The 19,446-nt window shown below is 36.8% G+C and overlaps 1 protein-coding gene across 19 annotated transcripts in view; it reads left to right on the forward strand.

The window, feature by feature from the left end:
* LOC148657480 (disco-interacting protein 2 homolog C) overlaps nt 1–19,446 on the forward strand; it is a 223,566-nt gene that overhangs the window by 174,998 nt on the left and 29,122 nt on the right. For 13 of the 19 annotated variants that reach the window (XM_088643808.1, XM_088643814.1, XM_088643797.1 and 10 more), the window contains 10 exons: nt 1,303–1,396; nt 1,988–2,107; nt 3,272–3,386; nt 4,128–4,267; nt 5,040–5,176; nt 5,865–6,073; nt 6,882–6,996; nt 7,636–7,837; nt 10,357–10,466; nt 18,516–18,596. In XM_088643808.1, coding sequence (XP_088499934.1) covers nt 1,303–1,396; nt 1,988–2,107; nt 3,272–3,386; nt 4,128–4,267; nt 5,040–5,176; nt 5,865–6,073; nt 6,882–6,996; nt 7,636–7,837; nt 10,357–10,466; nt 18,516–18,596 — 1,323 coding nt within the window. The remainder of the gene's footprint in view (nt 1–1,302; nt 1,397–1,987; nt 2,108–3,271; nt 3,387–4,127; nt 4,268–5,039; nt 5,177–5,864; nt 6,074–6,881; nt 6,997–7,635; nt 7,838–10,356; nt 10,467–18,515; nt 18,597–19,446) is intronic. The other 6 variants (XM_088643801.1, XM_088643804.1, XM_088643805.1 and 3 more) reach the window with 1 other exon arrangement.

The following is a 19,446-nucleotide window of genomic DNA, read 5'->3' on the forward strand; positions in this document are numbered from 1 at the left end:
GTGACTAACTGTAGACCGTCTGTTGATCTGCACAATTCATGTCAGCCTTCTTTCACCTCTTTCATCAATGTGCTGCTTTCGACCACTGGCCTGCTGTTGGCTGGATGTCTTTTTAGTTTTAGTGGTGGACTATTCCAGATACACAAAGAACACTACTGAGCTTGAAACCCCCCGCGGCTTTGTAGTTTTTGACATACTTACACCAGTGCCCATTCTGCCTCACATACACAATCCATGTCTCAGTGATCTCCTACCTCAAAAATCCTTCTTTATCCTATCTCCTCCCCTTCATCTACTTTGAAGTGTAGCTAAGGTCCAGGAGACCATAGCTTTCACCTGGACTTACCTGGTCCATTTTTAAGAAAAGAGCAGGTGTCGCTAATGTTTTGTACACTCTTTGTATTTTGTCTAGTACTGATAAATAAGCAAGTCACTTTTCATTCAGTAAGTGTTTAGTACCTGATAAGATATAACTGTCTGATGGATACATTTTACAGTGTGGAGAATCCTAGTTTTTAGGCAAATTAATTCTTTATGGCAAAATACTTTTAAAATAATTTTAGTGAAATAGGAACTGTGTGAGTTTCATTTTGGTATATTTTGTATATTTGGTATAACAGTATCTGATGGTTATATTTTTTAAATATCAGTGGTCATGACATGCTATGCTATTTCTAACCACCTGTATGACTTGCAAAGCTAGTTTAAAGACACTGGCTATGTGGAGTTTTGATTTCATGGGCAGTGTGAAGCTCTAAACAGGTACCAGGTACTCCTAATTACCTTAGAACCTCCAGGTCAGAGAAGACTTTAGTAATTGGCTAAATGTGTTAATCACTTCACCATGTCAAAAGCTGATTATTTTTAACCTTTCATTCTGTCATTGTTTCTTTACATGCCCCTTAATGTTAAATGACACTGCAATTACCTGAAATGGCTTATTTTTGTTGTGCAGTGCAACACTTCATGTCAGAGTAATTAAAATGATAATGAAGGTGTAATGTCATGAAAGCCGTAGGGATAATTTGATTCATAAATATGGAAGTTAATGGGCCCTATTTAAAAGTCAAATTGAGAAGTTCATTTTTTCCAGTCTTTTTAAAGAAACATGAAAAGCATCAACATAAATAGCTTTGGGTAGAATTAGAAGATTTGTTTAATCTGAGTTATCTTGATTGCTTCTTGCATAGATCACTTTACAAATTAATTCAGATACTGCAGGGAAACTTTAACAAATGATACCAAATAACCACTATAGCTTTACCTAAGTACAAGCAGTAATATAATGTTTTTCTCTTTCAGAGTGTCATGAACATGATGCATGTTATCAGTATCCCCTATTCCCTAATGAAGGTTAACCCTCTTTCCTGGATACAGAAAGTTTGTCAATACAAAGGTTTGTATACATTCACAGTCTATATGTAAGCTAACCAAAGTCTTACAACATTCAGTATTAACAGTCTGCCTAATCCGTAAAACACTACAGACCTACCTTGAGTACTGCACCTGTTCTTGTTCAATTTAGATTTACTTACACAGTTTTAAAACCACTAAGTGAAATATTCAAGAGCTGTGCACTTTGAAACTCATTTGCATGAAGCTGAAGCATTTTTTAACTAACCTTTTGATGTTGTTTGATCAAAAGCCAACCGATTTTCTTAAAAGTTTGGTAGGGTGCAAGATTAAAGGAATGTTCCAAGTTTATTTTATTTTCATGCCTAAATGTAACTGTTATCTTGAAGATTAGTCACCAAATACAACTCAAGTGAACTGATGCAATAAATCATGCAAAAAGTGTGAATATTTTAGAGGATACTGCAGATGGCTTCTGAGGTGCCTAAAAGTGCATACATTATATTATCCTTGTTGCCTTTTTTTGTATTTTAAATTTATAATTAGAAGAGGGATATTTTTTCAGTCTTTGCAGGGCTTTCTGGCACGAATGTGAAGTATTATACCGTGCGCTTTTCTGTGTTTCCGCTTTCAGCAAAAGTAGCATGTGTGAAGTCGAGAGATATGCACTGGGCCTTGGTGGCACATCGAGACCAACGAGACATCAACCTCAGCTCCTTGCGCATGTTAATTGTGGCTGATGGATCCAACCCCTGTGAGTTAGATTCCAAGATTCATCTGTCTATCGATTTTCCAACCTTCATCCTATTCGGGGTTGTGGGGGAGGCGGAGCCTATCTCAGCAACCAGTGGGCGCAAGGCAAGACCTGGGCAAGATGCCAGTCTTTGTCAGGACATACATAGACACAAACGTACACATTTTCCCAAAGCCAATTAACCCTACCAGGATGTCTTTGCACTGTGGTAAGAAACCAGAGTTCCAGTTATTCAACCCAGGGCCCAGGGCTGTGAGGCAGCATTGCTAACCAGGACACCACTGTGCCACCCTGATTCTAAGATCTCCCTCAAATAAATCAAAAAAGAAAACATGTGTTTGTGATCTTTCAATCAGTGGCATTGAGAGAATCCAGTGAAATAAATAAAATTTAATAATGTTCTTTCTGAAAAGCGCAATACTTTTGCAATGATTTCCAGTAATAGAATCATCCTACGTAAGATTAGAGTAAGGACCCCTATATCTTGCAAAGAGTACATGTTAATAATAATAATAATTGTTTACGCTTATGCAGCGCTCTTCTGGACACTCAACTCAAAGTTCTTTACAGGTGACCATTTAATCTAATTGATCAAATATCAGACTTTTCTATAGGTTATATGAAAACCACAGAAAAGTAGTTACAGTTTTTAGAATCAGTAGTAAATTTACTGTTTAAGCAACAGCGTTAGGAAAAACATTGTCACCAATGTTGGAAAAAAACAGCAGGAAGCAGTATGAATATATTTAAACACAGCATGAGAGAAATTGTTTTAAGGGAACTGATGAGTCAGAATGATGTTCCAGACTGAATAGCTTTCTGTGCATGGCATCATTCCAAACAAAAACTCCACTGGAGCGATTCGGAGGCATGAAGACAGAGACAGAAGATGTGCTAATGAAAAGGAACAGGTATAGAGCAAAGGAGGTGACTGCCCACGTGTTTTAAAACAAACTGGCTGGATCTTTTAAGATGAGAGGCATAGAGCTGGAACCCCAAAACTATCCATCGAAACCGGCAATAAGTCCAATCCTGTATTCATTCTAAATCTTTAAATATAGTATTCCATATGAAGTAATCAAATATTTTTTGTTCACTATTTTTTTATTGTACAGTCTTAAATTCGTTCTTGCTGACGATTCTGCCATCATATTTCCCCCCTAGGGTCTATATCTTCCTGCGATGCATTCCTCAATGTCTTCCAGAGCAAGGGACTGCGTGCAGAGGTCATCTGTCCTTGTGCCAGCTCTCCGGAGGCTCTCACAGTTGCCATTCGAAGGTATGGAGCTCTGAGAGACAGCTCATGAGCTCATGTAACAGCCTCTGCAAGTCTGATTATGTATCTTAAGGTGGTCACACTTTTAGCACAGATGCCTCTTATTACTATCTAACCTTAGTATGTTAGGAGTTCAGGCTATGGTTAGAATTATGGTTTTGTTACTAACATCTCATGAATACGCAGCAGAGCTAGGTTTATCGAAGTAAATCCTTTATTTATAAGATATTTAGAAAGGAAATTTGCACCACTTGGTCTCCTCTACAACCTATGAAGTTCTAGACTTTAAATGTTAAAGACAGTTTCAGTTCCATTCACATATTAATTTATGAAGGTGTCTATGCTCCTTAAATTATCAAAAGAAGTGTAATTAAAATGAAGAGAACTCACTAAGCTGTACTGCTGCTAATTAAGCTCATTCAGAATTCTTCAGACACTTTGTACATTCTGTATATTACAAGAGGATGCATACATACATAAAAGTGTTATAATTTAATACAAGTAGAAAGTATTATTTTGTGAGGATGTCACTTGTAATTTTTTAATGATTGATATCCAGCCACAGGTGAAGATCTTTAGCCACAGAGCCACCGCCCCACCACGGTGTTAATAACGTATGCCATGAAGGGCCCTACAGTATATAAGATAAAGGCTGTTGTTTATAATTGTATTTGTGTAGTTCCAGGGTGCCTGTAAGGGGGGTTCTGTTGAAAGTGGTGTTGAAATACTGGTATGTTTTGGCAGGCCAACAGATGACACCAATCAGCCCCCTGGTAGAGGAGTTCTTTCCATGCAGGGCTTGAGCCATGGGGTGATCCGAGTGGATTCTGAAGAAAAGCTGTCAGTTCTGACGGTGCAGGATGTGGGCACAGTCATGCCAGGAGGTACATCAACAGTAATGGCCCCACTTGTACTCAGATGACAAATATTAATGTATTTTAGTATTTTACAATATCTACTCAGGATCCAATTTACTTTTCACTCAAACTAGAAATTTGTGAAAAAAGTGTCTTTATTTTTTACCAAAACAAATCATTTTCACACTCAGTTCTTTTCTGCTAAGGTTTAATGCTGTCTGTTATTTGCACTACACATTTGTTGTGGTGTTTGTGAGTGATAAAGTTCAGTTTACACATAGCACTGGCTGAAAAGGGTGTTAATTCTGTGTATTTCTGCTTATTCCTCTACATATTGCCACCAGATGAGTCACAGTGTTTCAGCACTGCAAAATGTAATACAGACAGACTTATAACTTTTGGCCAACCAATGCATTTTTTCAAGTTCAGAATACCAATCAATTCTCCATGAGATCCATGTTGCTCTTTAATAGGCAAAACTGCTAGCATTCTTCAGATGGTTTGTATTTAGGCTTTCTGGAAATCATTTCAAATGAAATCAGATTTTGTAACAGCTCTTTTAAATTTATAACTGAAAAGTTAATTACAAATCTTTTTCTTCCCCGTGTTTAAAGAATACTTAGTTATATTATCTCATTCTGTTTGTGCTCTACACTATTGTAGATTTGTTTGCTCCTCTTTGCCTATTTTCAGTTGATGTGTGGAATTACTGAGGGGTTAAAGGCAAAACAGTGGGTTCTAAGAAATGTTCTAGAAGGTTGGCAATCAAATCTAATAGAATATCCGCTTGTGTTTGCAGCTCTCATGTGTGTTGTGAAGCCAGATGGGGTCCCACAGTTATGCAGAACAGATGAAATTGGAGAGCTGTGTGTGTGCTCTATAGCCACAGGTACCTCTTACTATGGCCTCTCAGGCATGACCAAGAATACCTTTGAGGTAAGTAAATATAATTATGCTTGCATGGAATTTTCATTACCTTACTTTATTCCTGGACCCTTGAAAAGGAGATTCGAACAGCATTCCTGAAATGTTTCTTAATAGTTTTTGGAATGGTACAGTTCAACCTCATTACAGTGTCAAAAATATTCCCTTGACATCAAGTGATGCATTGAGAAGCACAAGATATGGCTTAGAAAAGGACTGAGATAATGTATGATTGGTGTTTGATATATAGGTTTTATGCAGTCAGAGTCTATGAAGTTTTGAAGGATTAGGAAATCCTCTTTTTTTGATATTATAAACATCAACAACATTGCCTTCCCAACAAGCTGTATTCCCACAATATCAGACTCCACATAAATAATTGTGATTTATGCATGTTAGCAAAGTATGATCTAACCTTCAAGCCAGTTTCTGAACTGCAACATAAAATGTTTGGTGATTCAGTTTAATTTCCATTCTTATGTTAATTTATTACCTCGAGTATGTGACATAAAATATCAAAACAATTGTAATGCAATTAGACATGATATCGCAGAGGTACTTGGGGAACAATTGACAGAGCACTGTAATTAACCTTGTCCCTTTCAAGGTTATTTTTAACTAGGTATTTGGTAATGAACAAACTTACCTCTATTTCAGAGACACATTGGTAGAACTTACAATTCCTTTCTGTTTTTGACAGGTATTCCCAATGACTAGCTCTGGGGGCCCCATTAGTGAATACCCTTTCACCAGGACTGGCTTGCTGGGGTTTGTAGGCCCGGGAGGGCTGGTCTTCATTGCTGGCAAAATGGATGGGCTGATGGTAGTTAGTGGACGGAGACACAATGCTGACGACATTGTAGCCACAGCCCTGGCAGTCGAGCCCATGAAGTTTGTGTACAGAGGCAGGTAAGTAAAAGGTCTCTGTTAGTGATCCCAGCCATATTAGAAAAAAAACTGCCTTTGATGCAGAGGTAGAAGACAAAGCACAGGATATAAGACCAAATGCATTTGAATTTGGTAGATTCCTTTCATAGTTAATTGTTACACCTCACTTTTTAGATTGTTTTTCATTCATGAAAGGCATATATATAATTACTAACATACCAAACAAGTTCTTTCTAATAAGCAGCATACGTTTTTCTGTGACACTTCGGGTTCTGGTCCATTGACCAATTGTCTTCTTCTCCATTCTGGAGAATGTACAGTAGGCCAGACAGCATCTGCCATCTTGTTTGAACATTGCCTGAACTAAGAGAGCATCACAACATATGGTATTAGAATCGTCAATTGTATCTTGTTCAGTTACAGTAGGCAAGTGCTTGTCAGTGTCGATGTGTAACTTAATGGGTAATGTTGATGCTAAATTCTTTCTTGTTTCTAATAATTTCACTCTCTGTCAGTATTACTACACTTTAAAAGGTGGACTTGGATGTGAGTGTACAGTACATGGCTTAAGGTGTAATAAGAATAACAAAAAAGAAATTCTGTTGAAAATAAACAACTTTTTCATTTTTTAAATCTAATAAACTACAGATCCTTTCCACAAAAGCTAGCAATGGCTGGTTACAGAAAATAGTAATTATTTCACTATTTCACATTTCACAGTAATTAGTTACTATTAAAATAGTAAAATGGTAATTATGCTATGACTATACTAATAAAGTACCTGACATTCAAAACAAAAAGGTTTTGACTATTCTGTTGGGGTTAACAGGATAGCTGTATTTTCCATCACTGTCCTTCACGATGAGCGGATAGTTATCGTTGCTGAGCAGAGACCAGACTCCACAGAGGAGGACAGCTTCCAGTGGATGAGTCGAGTGCTGCAGGTAAGAAATGACACAAAGTCCCGTCTGTCTTCCCTAATACACTTTGTCTATTTGTAGGCTATGATAGGTCTTCACATGCTGTGCTATATTTGCCGTGTGCAGAGAGATGTCACTGTGGGGGCTTCACAGACTTTAAAAAGTGTTGTCTGTGTAATCAAATTAATTTTAGGATGTTAACACATCTTTATACAAATGTATTCTCAGAGGTATTAAACATTTGTGTTCTCTTAAAATAATAAAATATTTAGAACACAGAATAAGAATCAGTTCTTGCTTTTACATCCTGCTTTTTTTTGGCCACTGTAACAATTATGAAAAGTGTTTCACTGTTAGATAGTTGCATCAATGCTTGTGTCCAGAATACTTGTTTCATGACTTGTGGTTTTCTTTAAAGCATTGTCATACAGTATGTGTATCCTAACAAATAATACATAGAGAAGGTGATCATGATGGTTCTGATTGTGTAGTTTACTTTGTAATATCTGTCATTGTTTATTAAAAAAAAACATTTTGACATACAATTTCATACTTTTAATTAACCATGACTTGCTAAACATAAATGTGTTTTTAAATAACCTTGTCCTTTGCTTTGTTTATCTTCGGATCATATATTTTATTTTAAATATTTTATATTTTCAGGCAATAGACAGCATACACCAAGTGGGAATATACTGCTTGGCCCTAGTTCCCGCCAACACCCTCCCCAAAACTCCGCTGGGAGGGATCCATCTATCAGAAACCAAGCAGCTCTTCCTGGAAGGCTCTTTGCATCCTTGCAATGTGTTGATGTGTCCACACACCTGTGTAACAAATCTGCCCAAGCCGAGACAAAAGCAACCAGGTGAATTTGTCACTTAACAAAGCAAGACGGGGTCTGGTCAGTCCTGGGATCTGTTATATCAATACTAAAAAAGGCAAGCTCTGGATCCTCAGTAATGCACATCCACTGGTGTGAACATTTACTGATGTGTAAGGTAAGGCACATCTGATAAATTACTGCTTTAAAATGTTGGTCTTGCCACATGGTTGATCTTGGCCAGAGACTCACGGGGGAACAATACTGGCCTCAGGGTCTGAAGAACATGAGAGGTAAAGGTACCAGGAATCGATTCAATTCATATGCTGTGGACGGATTGTAAATATAGATTATAGCCCTAAGGGTTTAACAACTCTCTTGATTGAGTTCATTTGGTCAACATGGGTGTTGACAGCAAGACCATAAGCATAGACTTTTTATAATGCATTGTCCTCCTCCTTTGCCGTTTGTGGTGGGAGTAACCATGAAGTGGCAGGAACACCTAATGGGATAAATGAAAAGTATTTATTTCAGTCGTAGGTGGTTTTTCTGAGCTCAGTCTTCTTCAGTTCCTTAACTCTCTATATTGCAATGAACATCTTTTTGAAAAAAAGGGAAAATCTAAGCTGACTCCCTTTAAATTAATTAAATTAAAGCTAACTCCCTTTAAATTAAATGTAATTAAATCCCGTAAAACATTGCAGCTAAGAACAGTTATGTTTTTACACACAGTGCTTCCTGCAATATAAAAACAATAAAACTTTTACACTCATCTGGTGGAGATTTGAAGCTGCTTTTTGAAGCTATTCTCCATTGATGGCTCATTTAAACATATTGTGTAGAGTCTGTAGATAAATCAGAGATCTTCTAGTACTGTATGTGAGTGACTGCATCAGTGTACATTTCATCCATTCTCATGTTTGCAGTATATGCACAAGGTCAGACAGTTGTCCCAAGTGTTCTGAGTTATAAGCAGTGTTGATTCATTTGAAGATTATGTTGTCTGTCAGTTCTGAAACATTTTTTTCCATACATTACCTCACTTAATCTGGGTTGTACTGCAAGTCCATTTCCTTTTAAAATGTTATTGTGGAGGTCCCTGAGTGGTTCAACAGGTGAAGGCACTGGTTTTGGGCTGGATTATTCAACTTTCACAAGTTTAATTCTGGGTCATGGCATTAAAGAGATGTGACCAGGATTCCCAGGTTTGTAGCTCAATTAGCTCATCTCCACCGGGAATAGGATTGATATTAATCAATCAGGGTGGTATCAGCACCTGGTGGAAAAAAAAATGACCATTGTGACAACTTGTCTGCGAGCTTGGGGGAAGGTTGGCGAGGAACACACCTCTCCTCCAATAGGTGTTGAATTTCCTGCTTATTGCTGTGGAGCTTGCAGCATGGCAACTCATAGGAGCCTGTCCATGCTGTCCCATTTTCCCTTTGTGGGTACAGGGGGTCTTCACTGTAAACAGCGCAGTGGGGAAAACATGTTCAGTATAAAAAGTACTGATGCATCATTCACATCAAAGTTTGTTTCAGTTAACATCTAAAGATCTCAATAATCTCGATGAATTAAATGGTATAAACAGCAGTTGGTTCAGCTGAGCACTTCCAACATCATTTGGAATGAAAACCATCAGGCTGGGGTGCATTTGCTCAGTGGAGTGGCCCTTCATTGTTCTTTAGGGACAGTATCAAGCACACCTTTTTAGATGTTGGTAAGAAGTAGCACGGACATCGATAGCTCAAGGGAGAAGGTAATTTAAAGGGATTTCTGATCATTCTCAGTCTCAACCGTCTCAACCGTCTCAACGGTTTGAATTCTTATAATTGCAAATTCTGTTAATTGCAAAGTTGTGTCCCCAATCAGAAATTTTACGGATCACAAGGAAGTCTGTCACTGGTAGTTTCTGCTAAATGCAATTAATAACAGCGATAATTGGTGTGCTGTGTGCTATGGCTGTAGGAAGCGAATAGTATTTAAATATAGAGGCATGTGGAGTGGTTTGCTCCACTGTAGCTCATGTTGAATAAAACACCAGACAGTATTAATACCACATTAAACGATGAGCAAAGTAATGAACTGTGTGTGAGATGGCAGTTTGAATCAGGCACTGCATTAGAGATGGAGCTGTCTGATTTAAGGCTGTCTCACCCATCAGTGGTAGTCTAACAGTGTGTAGACTGGAAAGCAAGGAAAAGGACGGGGGCTGTGACCTTGCAATTAATGACTTAATATATCTTGTGTGGCTTCCTTATCTGCTATGTTAATATATCTTTATAGGAGAAAATGAACTGAAATTCCTATAAATGAACTTCCATCTTGTCTTACGTGCTGTCTCACAGCATGTAGATGAAGATTTGATGGCTTCAGCAGATGGTTTTAATTTCAAATTTCAAATATTTATATGGGTCAATTTAAAGTGAACTTGGATATAACAAAATTTGTTGTGTAAGTACAGAAATCAGCTTGTTTGGCTTGTTTCACCCAGTGAGACTCTCCTGCTCATCAGGCACACCACTGTCAAACAGGAACTCATGTATTGTGATGGTGTCTTGCAGAAATCGGTCCTGCCTCTGTGATGGTGGGGAACCTGGTATCTGGGAAGAGAATAGCGCAGGCCAGCGGCAGAGATCTGGGCCAGATCGAAGACAATGATCAGGCAAGAAAGGTGTGTGTGCGTAACCCAGACCAAAAGGGCTTGATTTTCAATTAACATCCACTAAGCAATAAATTAAACTGTGCAATGAGTGCTTGCAATCAGTAGCTCATTCCATGTTTAATTTACCGTAGTTGTTTCCATAAGTTGCATTTGCATACGTCTTTTATGAAGCCTAGCTGTTTTGTCATTTAATTCATTTCCTTCATAATAATCTGCTTCCTTTGATCAAAGGGATCAGACACGTGAACCCAGATTAAATGAAATCTTCAAATCACGCTCCCTTACAAACTACAAGTCAGTACTTTGTTTGCTAGGAGTTGCTTCCTTGCTCTCAATGGAAACCTATGCAATCCAGTATTAGGTTTGAAATTTGTCACTGGCGGCTGAGTTGAAGGTTACATTTAATTATTCTGTTGTTTTTCATTCTAGTTTAAATTGGATGCACTGGATTCATTTGATTATGATCACCTGCTTCAACATCCTTTGTCCATTGGGTGATAGGGAAGTAGGCTTGTTTAAACCAGATACTGTAGAAGTATATATACATTTGCCTCAGCATAACTATCTTACTGTCCAATCATGGTCTTGGAGAACCACACACCTGCTGGTTTTGTGTTCCCGTCATGCGCTCAATTACAAAATCTGACCTTTATTTGAAATAATACAGAGTAATATAAGAGTAATTTTAACTGTTTTCAGCTTTTGCCTTTTTGCCTATTGCGTTATTGCAATTACAAAAAAAACATTTGATTAGAAAAGCAAAACTCATAAATATTCCAATCAAGCAACTTGCTAGTTCAATTAAGGCTTCAGTTTGGTAAATAAGATCAGCTGGAATGAAAACCAGCAAGTGTTTCGTCCTCTAGGATCAAAGGTGAGAACCCCTAGTCCACGTGTTTAACTGAATAGTGAGTGAATAGCAGTTTGATTTCACACACATAGTCTCTAGTTATTATGCCATACATCTGTAGTTTCTTAATAAGTAAATAAAAAATACAGGTGCCCTCCCAGTTACGTAAGAGTTACATTCCGCATAACTTTAGCTACGTACGTCAAAATGTTCTTAATTTGGAACACACGCTTATACAGTTTGTTCAAACTTAAAATTGTTTTCCTTATCATCATTATTACATAAAATTACAGTATTACAATATCATTACAGAGCCGTAGTAGCTCAGACGGCAAGGGCGTCTGGCTCCTGACCGGAAGGTCCCGGGTTCAATCCCAGGTAGGGGCAAGCGATGGAGCTTGCTCTAATTCCTGCCAGAATTAGGTCCACACAGGTCCGCTCAGCCCGGTTAATCCTTCTAGGGGGTAATAGGCTGGCTGGAGTGTGATGCTGACCACATCACCTCCACTTCCAGTGTCGGATGGTTGAGAAAAATGGTGGCTCTTGCCCCCCATTCCCCATGGGCCTTTATGGCCTAAAAAGGGGACCTTTTATTACATTATTACAGTAAACAGCACAAAACTATAGTCTTCTGCCCCCCCCCCCCTGCTGATGGACAGCTGGGACAGTTCTTTAACCTTCTCCCTCTAAGAGTAAGAGCTCCTCCTGGGGTGTTAGTGAATGCCACACTCTTTCTCTTTCTCAGCCCCTCTCTGGCACTGGCATGCACCTGTTAATTATTAAATAGAGTAAACCCCTGTGCGCCGTCAATCCTCCTGTCCTGCTTCTGGTGCTCCTCACAAACACACAGTGTAAGGAAAAAACCACAACAGTCTTTAATAATACAGTTGTGACTCATGCAAAAAGCATGGCAAAAAATATGTAATGTGGAACTTCATATGCCTTAATTCCTGGTGTTGTTTTGTTTTTCACATCACTGGAATGTTTTTCAGTCCTTACTGAAAAAGGTAGACCTGCAAACACAAAATGGAAATCATTCCAGACAACACTTAACAAGGTGTAAGAGAAAAAAATAATGCGAGGATGGAGGTCACAAATTTGTATTTATGTAATTCGGGTATCTGTAATCTTTTTTTTTTAATTTTTGGAGCTTAGGTGATGGAATCTCATCATTTGAAAGACAGAGCATGAACTGTGTTATTACTGTGTGTTATTCTTGATTATGATAATAAATGAGTTCAAATTCCAAACTGTGGACATTATTATATAGCAAATTGATAGGTTAGAGTTTTAGTCATTCATCCTGAATGTACAAGCAGGTTCTTGGATAACTGCCTGAATCATGATCACAGGCTGCTATCTTTTAAATTCATGTCTCATGAGAAAGAAAAGAACTACCTACTTTCCCATCATTATTTCATGCCTTCATCTGCCATCGTCTGTATTTTCTGCTGCTATATGCCAGTGTCTTTTTGATATTCGGCCTTTAGTTATAACTTCTCTCTTCCTTTATATGGTTGGTTTAAATACATGAATTTAAGCATCAGAAGTAGACAGACTTAACTGCCAATGGTATGTATTACAATATTGAGAATGATAATGTTATAATCCATTCACAATTTTTATTTAGCACAGTGCCTCAAATAAGAAATAATAATCTTGGTCAAATTAAAAATTACCCTAAAGTGACTTTAAAGGAAATGTAAAAATGCAATCTAAAATAATTACAGCTTTATAAAGAGTTCTGCATATTCATGTTGTTCTGCTGCTAAAAGATGGGATTATTTATTCCCACTTTCTAAAACTTGAAATCTCATCAGTCGTCACGTCAGCCTGTGATGTACATGGGCTAATCATTTGGACATAATGAGACAAGACAGCTACAAAGAATAACTGATAATACTTTCAGATTATACCAGTTTATATTTGAAAGGTTTGAATTGAAAGCTTATAAAGTAATGGATGTGGCATATTTCAATTGTTTATTGGGCTGCAATGAAATTGATTTCAAGAGTACATGCAAGATGGTAAATTCTGTAGGTATGCCTTAAATTCAATCTGTATGATTATTTTTTTATTATTGTTGCTGTTTTTATTCTCTGACTCATAATGCCCACTCTGCTTCTTCATGATTATCTTTAAAAACTCCTTCACCCATGACACACATACAGGCATATTCACCCTTTCGCACGTATGTGCCATGTGTCATACTGCTGGTTGAACAGGCAGAACTATGTTTGTACATAGTGTACATACCTTCACTATACCACCCTCCACTGTGCTGCTTCTGACACCATACAACGTAACCATTGAGCATCTGCATGTGTTTGAAAATCAGGCCCTCTGTGTGAGTGGATTTTTAAATTCTTATTCTTGTTTGTTGTTGTAAACAATAAAGTGTATTTGTTAGTAATTCTACTGGATGTATAATGACATAATGCTTTTTCTAGGTTATGCAAGGCCATCATGATATATTAACATTTTAAAGAGCGAAAAAAATTAAAAAGGCATATACAGTATACAGTTGAAGCGTATGAAAGGGGTGAGGGAGAAAATGGCACACGTACAGTAATATCTAGTTCTGATGGAAAATTTGGTATGTATCTGTGTATTATACTGTCTGTAATCTTGTATTGCAAAATGTTCATTTTGTATATTTTTCCTGCTCTCTCTCTCTTCATAGCTCGGCCTGTAGTACTGAGGCAATTAATGATTTTATAGTTATGTTTTGTAATGCAGCTCTCAGAGGGCTTAGCTGTTTAATGTGTAAACAGCAAATCTGCATCTTCATAGCAATCTGAGACATTACATGAGGGGGGAATTTGTTAATGCACGTAGAAAGTACTGTATATTAGTAAAATAACACCATGTCTGTAGAAAGGCTCATCCTTTTAAGGGTGACCAAGTGGGTTTGAGTCTAAGCTGTGCCTTTGCCAGTTGTGATCATTATGTTAAGTAAATGGCACACAATTGCTACAGTCTTAATCTCCAGTAACTCTACAGTGTGAAAATGCATGGACAGCATCATCAAGCACATTTTTTATATGTTGAATGTTGCCTTCTTCTGTCCTGATTGGTGAGATGGTTGCTAGAGTTACCCATGTCTGAAGCACTTTTCTTTTTGACACAAAAACATGTAGGAGTTTAGAATGAGCTGCTCAGTCATGCTGTCAAAGCCGATACCCTGCCTTCTTTGAAGAAGAAGCAGGATGAGACCAACGGACCACCTGACTTCTTAGCAACCAAACAAGCTAGTAGCCTTTTAATGTGTTATTATCATTTTTTTGTGATTAAATTGTTTAGCTGACTGTTTTCCCCAAAGCAACTTAACATCTGTCTGTTTCCATTTACTTAGCAGGCTATTTTATTAGAGCAAGCTAGGTCAAGTATCTTGTACAAGCGGGGTACAGTTGTAACCCTTCTAAGAGTTGGGCCCACAACCTCCTATGACAAGCCTAAGGCCCTAAGCACTACTCTAGAATGCTTTATATTCTTAACATTGAATGGTATCTAACAGTTCCAGATTGTTAGGTGTACAGTAAAAGAAGAAATTAAATTTCCTGGCCCCAAGGGGTTGAGAGTAATGGTGGGTGAAAGGCAGATCCTGAGGGCAACTACTGTATTTACTGTAGATATAAACATGATATTCTGTTGCTGAACTTATAGAAAGCCATTTTCACATAGTTCCAGCAGGGCTAAGCAATTGTGCAACACTGGGTTAATAACAAAACAAGAGTAGAATAATAAAATGTCCATTCATTAACTTCGATGCATTAATACAGGCAATGTCTGCTCATACATATTCCTTTTGTTGTTAATCCTGCTAATGTTCCACAGAAAAGAAGCTCAGTTCAGGCCTCTGGAGTTGTGGTTTAGGCAAGTAGCAACATCTGAGATGTATAAAGCATATTTCCATGTGAAAGCAATGTCTTAAATAATTTTGAAAAATACAATTCAGAATAGATAACTATGTCCTAAAAAAGCAATATATGACCAATAAAGCTACTGTAGGCTTTTTGTCATCGTCTGTTAGAAATGTTCTAAAAACATAATTATACCTCATATTTTTATCCCTCTATATTATCCGGGTTTTGGTTTTCTCTGTTCCTTAAATAATTTGATTTACAGTAATGTTCAACTGGATGTGAGGCTATCTTTCTCTCCCATTGTAGCTCCCAGCTATAAGAGAAAAGGTTTTATTAACCAGAGCTGAGACATTGCACAGGATGCCATTTTTGGGTCAGGACTTGAATGTGTCTGACTGCAGTTTCAAACAAAACCTATTTGAGGTAATTTTGGCAAGTAAGATAGCACAGTACATACTGTTGTCTTCTTGTGGTTCAAAGTCAATAGAGTTAAATGAAAAATGTTGTTGTTCAAACAAGTGTGCAAAATTTAAGATTTATTTCATATGTACATGATACTTTTTTATACGTGTGTAACAATAACTGAGCCCATTACAGAAGTAGTGTCACCCACCTCTAAAATCAAGACAGAGTTAAACCCTGCCATGGAAGGAAGTGGGGTTGTGTGTGCTTGGGGCCTAGTAGTGAGTGGGTTTGAATCCAAGAGCAGGGAGTTTTGCAATTGTCACACAAGATCGAGCATGTCTTAAAAATAAGCAGAACGCACATGGATTTAGATGCAGTGTTCAAATTATTTCAGCAAAATAAGAAAAATTGTTAAACACATTTTGGCCTGTTCTTGGTCCATGTCTAAATTTCAGGCTGCACCTGACAGCCAATACCATAGTTATTAGGTTTTGGATGGAGAAGAGCTGCCTTTTACTGTGCCTCTCATCCTACCATAATTTGGTAGTCCAAGATGCTTTATTTTACAGTTCCAATTGCATTGATAAGGTCAGTTACTTGATCCTAAATTCATTTTTTTTCCTTTTAACAGTTGAAGCTTTTACTTCAAACAATCTAATGGTCTTAGACTGCTACTGGAAGTTCTTGAGTACAGAATTTGAGCTTTCTCTGTTTTTCTCTACAGCTATCTGGAAGGCCAAAAAAAATGCTACAGCACATGCCTTCACTGTTTTTGGTTGTTGGAAATGTATCAGTAATTTATTGTTAACTGAATTATGTCGGTACAAGAAAACTGCCATTTTACTGATCCTGCCAATCCTTTTATGAATAAGAAAAAAACACTGTGCAATGTACTGTATAAATGGGACAATTGGGTAATATTGTCGAAGCAATTATTCCGCATTGGGTGGGGATGGAATAAAGCTCAGAAGGCTCTGAGCAAAGAAGTGTTCTTTGTATGTGGTGGTGAGTATTATATCCATTTGTCAGACTAAATTCTATATTTGAGAGGGAAGTACCCTTTGTTCTAGTAGGGTGCATTAGAAAGTTAAATATTGTCTTCAGTGTTTAATTATCCCATTTACAGTCAAACAGGTAAAAATAAGCTTCTGGAAAAAAAAACTATGATCCAGGACACAGCAGATCCTGGACTATTCAGTCCTTATGCCATATATTTGTAGTCTTGTTTCAAAATGACTATAATTACATTACTGCTGTACTAGTTATACTTTTAGAACTGGAAGTTGGAACAATGAAGTAAAAGGACAAGAGTGTGGTCACAATTACTTTGTGAAAACAGAATACAATATCGAATGTACTAGTAACAGAACATATTATTCAAAAATTGCATTCCATTGTTGATTTAAAATAAAACTAGGTCAAGCATTTATAACACTTGGGCATAACCCTTGCTGTAAAAAATAACGGGGTTTTAAAATAACACATTGAGCCCGATTTTGATTGTGCCGATTTTTATGTCTATAAAGACTGTTACACATTCAATGTTAGGATTGACCTGCATGCTAAACTGCCACTGGGCTTCAGTCATGTTTCTTCCTCAAGTGAATCAGCAGGGACCACTCACATTGTGGCTGCAGACTGATGTTTTTTTTTTCTACACATTGAGCCCACTCTTGCAATACAGAAAAATCAGGAATCCAATAATGGAGAATATCTTCCACGTTTTCAAAGAAATGTTGTGCATGGAGCCATGAAACAGCCGTTAAAAGAACCAATATTCCCATGTTGATTCTTTTGTTTTATTTTTCACAGTTCCCTATGTTTTAAAATGTGAAGTCAAACCTGATTTCTTGCAAGTTTGTTGAGTTTCTAATATGTAACATATTTACTAAAGGCAAACACCACAATAACACATATTTTACCATATTATTTTTAAATAATATGTCATTCATCATGTTTATTTATTGGTTGTATTTACAGGCTTTACCTCAAGCATATTTTTTATCTACAGGTTTGAAGTGGAACATGTTCTTCCATTGGTCCATATTAACTTCACTCAGTATTTCTGACTCCAAGTCCACATATATACATATTTGTAAAATAAAATATTCTGTGGGTGCATCCCAACATAATTTAGAATAATATTTTACAACTGGAAATACATTACAGCTGAAGTAAATAGCAATTTAAACCTCTGAGTCAAATATGAGAAAGTCCTTGATACACGTATGCTGAATGTTTAATGAATGAAGTCCTGTTGGTTTCATTGATATGCTTCTTTTTTAATTTTTCTACCACAAGTTTAGAAAAAAATATTCTGATTACTCTTGAAAAATCAGGAAGCCTGAGAAACTTTGCATTATAAAAACGATGATAACACTACTCTGTCTAAACAAATATGATGTGGAACATTGTCAGATGCTGCCAAATTAAAAAAATTATTTTAGTTAAAATTGAACTTTAATGTAATCAACCCCCTAATTAGAATAATAAATTGTCAAGAATGATTAGAGAAAACAGACAAATACAAATAATTTTGTTTCCTGCTCTGAAAGGCATTGTGTTATTGGTATTCTTCATTACATTTGTTCTTTCAAATGCATTACTGCCCTTATTGATTATTATTATTTTTTAATTGACATGATTATGATATAAATGAAATTAACATAACTTCAGATGAAATGTGGTATTCTGGGGGAAAGTCCAGTTTTCAGATCGAAGGACATGTACTGTACACGTACTGTAACTTAATCTGTCTTTTGTGTGGTTTCCATCCTGAAGACAGTTTGAAAAATGGAGCTCTTTAGGGATGTTGATGTCAATATCTCTCTTTGTGCTACTTATACCAAAATCTACAGCTTATGGTAGAGCTATAAAATACTGTCTTGTTTGTCTTTGGTCATTCAACTGGAGACTTTGTCTTTTTTGTTTCTTTAGTTCCTCTTCCTCTCTGAGGTCCTACAGTGGAGAGCACAGACCACTCCTGATCACGTTTTGTACACACTGCTCAACTCACGGGTGAGAGCCTGTTTGCAGTATTCTTTGTTCTGCACTGGATCACAAAAGGGCATTGAGCACTGAATGCAGTTAAAAGATGAAACTGCAGTATCATAGTTTGTGGGGGATGGTCAATTGGTTTAGTACTTAAGACTTTTTACTTTTAAATCTTTACTTTTGTCCTTTTCAGAAAAAAAAATCTGCTCTGTTGTTTTGCAGGTGTTGAAATCTATAACAGTGTTTTTTAGGACATTTTAGAGAAAAAAAGTCTATGGTTTGAGTTTTACAGCACTAGAATCTATTGGATTAATTTATTGTGTTGAGTTACAGTTTAATTTCTTAAAGCTTTCAATGCTACAGTATGAAAGTCCAGAACATATTTTTGTTTTACGTACAGTACATAAGGAAAGGGTAGGTTTTTTTGACAGAGTATATGCTTTATCATCGGCTTTGTCTCAGAATCGCAAAACAGCAGCTGCCAGCACAGTCAACAGATATTTTCAGTATTTAGTGTTTAATTTTGCTTTGGAGAGTTGAATGAGTCCAACTGTAAAGTGCAGTATAGTACTTTTTGGCTATTTCAGTAAAATTTCAAGTTTTATTTTTATTGTTTTTTATATTTTGAATAAAATTTGAAAAAAATGTTGTTCAAAAACATAACTGGTAATATAATGTAATCAAATACTTTTCTTTGTATTTGACTTTTGCTTTGTTTTGCCTCTGGAAGTATAATAATGTTACATATCACATACTATCTTACATACTGTATGTACTTTTTTGGCGGCTTGTCAAGCACTTGAACACAACTGGACTAAAAATACATTTTGGGTAGCTGAGAACATTAAGGTCACATTTTTTAAACTTAAAACAA

The sequence above is a fragment of the Lepisosteus platostomus genome, chromosome 8, assembly GCF_059453375.1.
Source record: "Lepisosteus platostomus isolate fLepPlt1 chromosome 8, fLepPlt1.hap1, whole genome shotgun sequence".
NCBI lineage: Eukaryota > Metazoa > Chordata > Actinopteri > Semionotiformes > Lepisosteidae > Lepisosteus > Lepisosteus platostomus.